Source organism: Pteropus vampyrus, unplaced genomic scaffold (assembly GCF_000151845.1).
Source record: "Pteropus vampyrus isolate Shadow unplaced genomic scaffold, Pvam_2.0 Scaffold241, whole genome shotgun sequence".
Classification (NCBI taxonomy): domain Eukaryota; kingdom Metazoa; phylum Chordata; class Mammalia; order Chiroptera; family Pteropodidae; genus Pteropus; species Pteropus vampyrus.
The window spans coordinates 452,625-459,830 of NW_011889022.1; the positions used below are offsets into that span (position 1 = coordinate 452,625).

General features: G+C 52.9%; 1 protein-coding gene and 1 long non-coding RNA gene across 3 annotated transcripts in view; both read right to left on the reverse strand.

Moving 5' to 3' along the window:
• MPZL1 (myelin protein zero like 1) overlaps window positions 1–1,718 on the reverse strand; it is a 16,613-nt gene extending 14,895 nt beyond the window's left edge. For both annotated transcript variants that reach the window (XM_011374196.2, XM_011374195.2), the window contains exons 1-2: window positions 1,664–1,718; window positions 1,143–1,309 (exon numbers count right to left, since the gene is read on the reverse strand). In XM_011374196.2, coding sequence (XP_011372498.1) covers window positions 1,143–1,309; window positions 1,664–1,703 — 207 coding nt within the window. In that variant the 5' untranslated portion in view covers window positions 1,704–1,718. The remainder of the gene's footprint in view (window positions 1–1,142; window positions 1,310–1,663) is intronic.
• A 2,373-nt stretch (window positions 1,719–4,091) lies between these two features.
• Window positions 4,092–6,933, reverse strand: LOC111728982. Its single transcript, XR_002776038.1, has 2 exons — window positions 6,140–6,933; window positions 4,092–5,885 (listed from the first exon to the last, which is right to left on the reverse strand). It is a non-coding gene; the product is annotated as an uncharacterized LOC111728982 (long non-coding RNA).
• Between the last annotated feature and the right edge of the window lie 273 nt (window positions 6,934–7,206).

Here is a 7,206-nt window from a genome sequence, read left to right on the forward strand (position 1 = left end):
GGATGCTGTGCCACGCAGGCTTTGTGTCACAGCCGAGGGCACCCACGTGTTTTATAATGGGGCAGTAAGCCCACCCGGCCTTTGTGCCACAGGGAGTCATTACCTCTACTGGACGATAACCAAACCTGTCCTCTCTGCCACAGGAGACACCGTCTGTCTCCAGGGCCAGTCCCTGCACCAGAAAGACAGCCAGCGCCTCTGCTGGCAGGAGATGCAGACACGCGACACCCCCAGGAACAACGCTCCGGTGCTCCTAGCCGCCCTACAAGGCGAGGCTCGCCTGCCAGACACTCGCAAAGGAGGGCAGTGCGGCTCCAGGGACTCTAGTGACCTGCTCAAGGTCACAGGTCTCGGTCCCGCTGTGTCCTCGTAACAGCCCTCTGCAGAAGGCTCCACCGCCTCCATTCCACAGACGCGAGTCGGGGCCGTCGGTGCGTGTCTGATAAGCGCCCACTGCAAACGGGCACTGTCCGGGCACCAACTAGCCTTCCCCGGACCCTCCGGTCCTGCATTTCTGCTCGGCCACTTGTCGTACTGTGACGTCGTCGACGTGCCATCCTTGCTCCTAACTAATTACGCCCCAAGTGAGAGCGCACGGTTGTACACATTACAGACCCACAGCACAGTCGGCTCCCAGTGACTACCACTGAATCAGGCAACTATGGGGTAGACTGAGGAACTCGTAATTAAATCAGAAAGGAGTGTGTGTGTGTGTGTGTGTGTGTGTGTGTGTGCGCGCGCGCGCGCGTGTGCAGAGAAATACTTAAAGTACAATAAAAACAGCAACGGGGCAGGTGGAAGCTGAGAAGAGGTGGCATGAGCCGTGGTCAGAGCCGGCAAGGTCACTTAGGGGCACCGCTGTGGAAGAGGACGCGTTCCAGATGGATGTGACGGCGGAGGAAGCGGGGCCGGCAAGGCGACAGGGACAGCGAAGGCAAGGACGGGAGCTGCGTGGAAGGGAAGCCGGAGTTGTTTTTCCCAGGGATGCTGAAGGAGGGGCAGGGCCTCGAGGTCTGGGACAGACGCCCGGCTCACTCACTCACTCCGGACGCGGACAGTCACAAGGACAGACCGGCAACCACACTGCACCAGCAGAGAACCCCGCGCGGTGGGGCCGGCCACGAGCAGTCGGGCGCTCCTACCGACACCATGGCGTCCGTCCCCTCCGGCTGGAAGCTCCAGGAGACCGAGGTCAGCATGCCGGTGCTGTTAGGGGACTTGAACTTGCATGTCAGCGTCCCTTGTGTCCCGTTTGCCACGAAGATTTCTTTCGGTGTGTACACCTCCAAGGCCGAAACGCCAGTAGTCACTGCAGAGAGGAACAAAGAGCTTAAGAGCAGGATCCGGCGCGAACGCCACGCGCACAGTCATCAGAGAAGGTGGCAAAGAAAACATGCAGGAAGTTCCCAGATTCTACAGTGAGCCGCTGCCACTGCGTGCTGCGCACGGCAGAATATTCTGTACCCAGGTACTTCCTGCAAACAGGATAAGCTGCTGACAGACTCGCAATTTTTGGTTGTTTTTTCAGCAAGAAGCTATTTTTACTAGAACTACAGTTTATGTATTTCGCCTACTGGAGGACATCTCGCCTGCTTCTCTGACGGTCTCTTTTTCATGATGTGGAAGCCATAATTTTACTTCTTTAAATAGTTCTCATATTCACCTGTTATGTTTCGACTGACAGGACATTGAACTTTTCCCATTTTCCATATTTAGAGCAATTAAAACTATTCTAGGTAAGACGGCGCCTCATCGTAAAGCCACGCTTATTATTTAACTGATCCTTTTCCCATAAAGGATTTAAGGCAAAAAAAAAAAAAAAGCATAACGTATCTTGCTTTCTTTAGTGAAATCTTATCTGCCATCAGGTTTCAATATGCTGCAAACGTGTGTACCCTACAACGTGGCCCAGCTGGCCACACTGGGTCACATTTTCATTCACCCACTGAGTTTTTTTTCTCAGTTAGCCTAAGACCAGGAAATAGTAATTAAAATGTCTCTCCCTTGGAAAACAAAAATAACTTTTTTCAAAATCTATAACCAGAGATAACTATAGGAATTATGAAGGATCGCTGCTAAAATAAAACAATCTTCACTGAAAAATAGATACTTTCATGACTAAACGGTTAGAAAAAAACTCCATTGGCCTAAAATTGAAAACAATGAAAAGCAACCCAGGAAAGATGAAAAACACTCATCTTCAAAATATGATGTTTTTTAAAGAAATCATTTAGAGAGGATCCGTATCTACAGTGTACCAATTATTCTTAGAATGTAACAGATGAGCAGAATAAGGCAGAATGAGGAAGGGTATTGTCACCCGAGACTGAAGGTCACATTCAGCATTTTTTCCTCCCAAGGTCTTAACTCTGAGTCCAGGCCAAGGAGACAAAGGTCCCCCCACCCCCAGCCCTCCCAACCATCTCCCAAATGTTTATTCTGAGGGCACAATGTGTGCTTTTGGCTATTCTTTTAAATCAACTGATAGCCACACTGCATCAAGCGGATTTTTTTTCTGCAAAAGAGGGTGGATTATTATTACAAGGAACAATGGATTATTATTTGTGGTCCAAATCTCAAAACAAGCCCTTCCTTCACTCGAGAAGCCAACAGAAGGCGTTCCTCGCTATTGTGGGCAGGCAGTAACGCAGCCTCAGGGCGAGTGGGCTCCAGGCAAACGGCAGAGCCAGACCAGGCGACTCAGCCAGACCAGGCGACTTGGCCCGATGCTCCTGGGGAGCAGCTCAGGTTTGAGGCCCTTGTTTACTGTGCGACTACGACCAATTTTCTCCACAGTGATGAGCACTGCCAGGGGAGTCACAGTAAATAAGGGAGTCACAGTAAATAAGTCAGTAAATAAGGGTTCTCGGACCAGACCCCCGTCACAAGGCTTGGTGGCAAGGAACCCAGAGAGCGACCGAGTCCGGGGCTCGAGCTGCCTGCTCCCACCCACCCGCAGACCCACCAGGGCGCTGCTCAGAACTAGCGTTTCTCGTGGGAGCACGGATGATCCGGGAAGGCAGCAGGTTGACGCCTTCAAAACCTGCCTTCCCTGACTGGCTCAGGGCGTTATTCTAGGGCGTTATTCTCTATGTTGGGGGGAGGGCTGTCCAGCTTCAGGGGCCTTCCGGCCTTTCTTCGGGCTACGCGGCCTCTTTCTTGTGGCCTCAGCAACTCAGGGACAAAGATGGGGGCAGTGTGTAAAGCTATAAAGATTGTGATCAGCAAGCGTAGGGCATTAGTCACACGTTTTGGGGCAGTTTCCTAAGGCAGGGGCATTAGTCAGCCTAGGAGCAAACTATTGTCTAACCAAGGACTGGGGAACCCAGGGGAAAGTGGGGTGAAGCTTCTGGGAAGCCTGCGGGCCACAGTGCCCACACCGAGCCCTCCTTCGGCAAGGCCATCGCCCAGCCGTGACCTGAAGTTGGAAGCAGGCCAGGTGTGCAAGTTTACGGCCACGGATTTCGACCAAAAGGACTCACAGAAACATCCCTACTCGGCTCTGAGACAATCGATTCACGGTGGACTTGGTTTGGTTACGCTGCCACCTTGGTCCGACGCACCAGCACGTTTCACCCGCGCTGTTTCAGTGGCTTCCTGAGCTGGCATCTCTGCGTCCACCCTCACCACTCGCCTGCCAGGCTCAGGCGTGCGTCCTCGAGGCCACCTCGCGCACCCCCTCTCCTACCCTGCCCCTCAACCACGCTGCAGCAGCCGGGCTGGTCCCCCGTGCCCTCCTGCCTGTGATGAGGGCCCCCGGAGACTGGAGGTGCCCCAGGCAACCGTGACGCAGGACAGATGAGGGTAGAGGGATGTGCCGTGTGAAACACCGAGGGGCGGCTGCCCCGCACAGCTGGTCCGGGGCACAGGTTCAGCGGGTGCTCTGGCTTCAAGCCGCCCATGTCACCATGCGCGTGACAGTGACCCCAAGTGCGGTGATCAAGCACAGGACAGCGCCCTCTGGCCAAGTGCTCCCTATGGGGTTTCTCCTGGGTGGGTATTGAGAGGAACCAAACACGGGTCCTGCTCCGAGGTCACCCCATGCAGCCCAAGCAGGATGAGGCGCTGGTCCCTTGAACGACCGGGAATGGTTTGCCTTGTCCAGCCTTTTATTTCAAGCGACTACGAGTATTATGGAAATACACAGTAAAATCATTGTGGAACGCAGATGGCTCCTCTTCGGACTTATAAAAGAGTTTTTAGGGGCTCGTTAGAATGGCGAAAAATGCAAATGTAAGGAATGATGACATGCAGAGAAGCTTCTGTTCTAATCCACTGTCGCCACCAACGGGAACCTAGTCTGGATGGGATATTAAATAGGCTTCTTGTGGGTAGGGCGTCTGGTAAAAATCACCGTGCAAAGCATTAAAGCTGCAGTTCAACAACTAACTCGTAGGTGGGGAGAAGTCTCCCGCCGGATCCTGGAAAGCCAATCGCCTCACGAACAAAAACAAAGAAATGAAATGAAATGAAAAAGATTAAGTGATATAAAATGTTTTTACATCCTGCCAACTTAGGATTCTGAGTTACATATTAACTTACACATAAACTTCAAAATGGTGACAGGAACCCAGCTAACTTTCTTCCTGGGGAAAAAATCTTGCTAATTACTGGAGAGTTCACAGGGCAAGAAAACCAACCCAACAGCCCTTCCTGTAAGAGAGCGATTCACATGGGAAGAACCTGCTAAGTCATTCGGTGAGTACTCGCCAAGGCTGTGGAGTTAACTCACCAGGAGTCATTTCCATAGTGGTCCAATGTGATCCCCAAAGACAGGGATCTTTTTGTTTTGGACGGAGAACCAGACAGTTTAGGAAAAAGCGAAGCAAACGGGGAACACAAAACAGCCAACGCAACCACAAGGAAAAAAGCCTATTCCAGAGCAGTTCGCCCAAGAGGCCACTTCCTGATGGGACCGACTTCAATGCTCTGAATGACTGAGCAGCTTAAATAAAGCCTCTCGACCAACACTCGAGATACTACTCCACGTGAATTCAAACTCTCGCACCATAAAGTCATTGGAGATACACTGGAGTTGCATAATCACAGGCGAATGGACGGCCAGCCTCTGGGCCTCGACGGGGATTTCGAAACTGCTACCAGTCGAAGCGATTCTTCATCCACCTGTTACTGGCATGTGAAAACCTCACCCTCTTAACAAACCTGGTTCAGGTTCCCCCGGAATCTGAAAGGAGGCTTTTGTCCGGGAAGGTTCTGAAGCACTCAGACGCCCGCGGCGTGCTCGGCCGAGAGCAGGCAGGCGGCCAGAGCCTCCGGCCCAGCTCGTCTGCTGTCGGGACACCGTGCGAGTCTGACACTGTGACATCTCCCGACACGCGCGTAAACATGGCCTTTTACATCACATGAGAGGACAGGAACAAAGAGGGCACGGAGCACGAAATCCAGACCAACAGGATGCGGGGAGCAGGCCGGAGGGGGCTGGGTGAGAGGCACGCACTGCAGGCGACGGACCACGTCCCAGGCTGCTCAGGACGGCCCGGGAGCTCGCTGTAACATTTCCTCTGTCGACTGCGCGTGCGCTCTCTCTCTCATACATATTTTACTTTTCATAATAAAAACCACTTTTTTTAAAAAAGGAAGACGTTGGCAAGGCGCTGAGAGATTTCCTTCTTTGACGCCGGATGCTCCAGTGAAAGCATCAACACATGGTCCCCTTGGTGTCGCCCCGGTGGGACAGGCAGAGCCGAGTGCTGACGCGCGTCTGTGGGGACAACGCAGGTGTCGGGGCGGAGTCTCACATCTGGAACAGGCCACCTGCAGCTGAAGCGGGCACCTTCTTCACAGAATCGGGGCTGGTTCGGACCTCCCTCAGCGGACAGCACAAAGTAAGGGGGGCTGCAAACATAGGCTCTACCCAACGAGCCCTAAAAAGTAATAGATTAAGCTTTTCATCTGTCAGAAACCACCCCGCTACATTCCTTGTCCAGTTATGCTTCAGGCCTCAGTCTGGAAGTGACTTCCTCCCGCATCTGCCCCAAACTCCCCACCTTGTGCCCCTCCCATCCTGCCCCCCCACCCCCATCCGGGCATCCTCACTTTCTACGGGAGTGACCAGCTGTCTGTAACCAGGACAGCGCAGGGCCTGTGGCCACCTTGCCCATCACTATGTTCTCGTTACCTCACGAATGCCTGCCTTTTGTCAATATGTTCAACAAACATTTGTCTGAAAGTCAGAAAAAATGAATGAATGAGAGAAGAATAAGATACCAAGTTAAACTCAGATAAGCTAAGCCATCAAATCATACTTGCTTCAGCGCAAAGCCCCAAATACACGGTGCTTGCAGTGGTTACTCGGGGCCAAGGCTGAACGCTGACACATCTTAGAGGTGGCTCAGGGAGCCCCCCTCCGCGTCACCTTCCTACTTGGAAGAGAGAACCCCAGAGGAGGCTCATCTTTTCAAATGCTCAAAAAAAAAGAAAACCCATGTACTTTTCCTGACACAGGGTTACCACAGGCCCCTCCGAGTCAACTCCTTCCGCGCGTGACCGACGCCCAGCTGGCCACATCTCTGTCCTCAACCTTTTTTTGCACCAACAAAGATCTTTCTGTTTCTCAGATGAGGGAGATTCAAAAGGCCGTGAATCGGCCCAGTCACCGCGCTGACCACTGGACTCCGCGAGGCCCTGGCGCTTCTGTGCCCGCTCCTGCGTCCATACTGTTCGTCTTTCTTTCCTGCTCCTGCTTTCACTCAGCCATTCGCTCGTCCAAACCAGGCTGGCACTCGGCCTCTGCCCTTCCGGGACGGGGTGCGCGGGTGCAGAGACCTTACACAGCCAGGACTCACTCAAGGCCAAAGTCCGCAGTTAAGCAGGCACCACACGCGCCACCGGTGCAGCCAGCCTGAACCGTGTCACCTGCGTCGCACCCACACATCCTTCGGTGCTTAGCATACGGATGCAAATACGCAGCTTTTGGTAAGAAATCGGATCGTTTTACGTCTACTGGGTGACAGTGGACTAAAATGCTCTGGGGGCGAGTGCATCCGACACACGACAGAATGACGCTCTCACGCGCTCTGCTTCCCAGGTGCTGAAATGGCGTATTAATTCTTCTGTTCAAGCGAAAGACCGCTGGGCCCGAGATCTCTCTTTCCAAGCTCTCGAATCTTGTCAGAAGGTCTATTGTCCGTCAGAAGATATTTGAACCAAAATTTAAGCCAAACCAGAAAAGACCGATAGGAAATA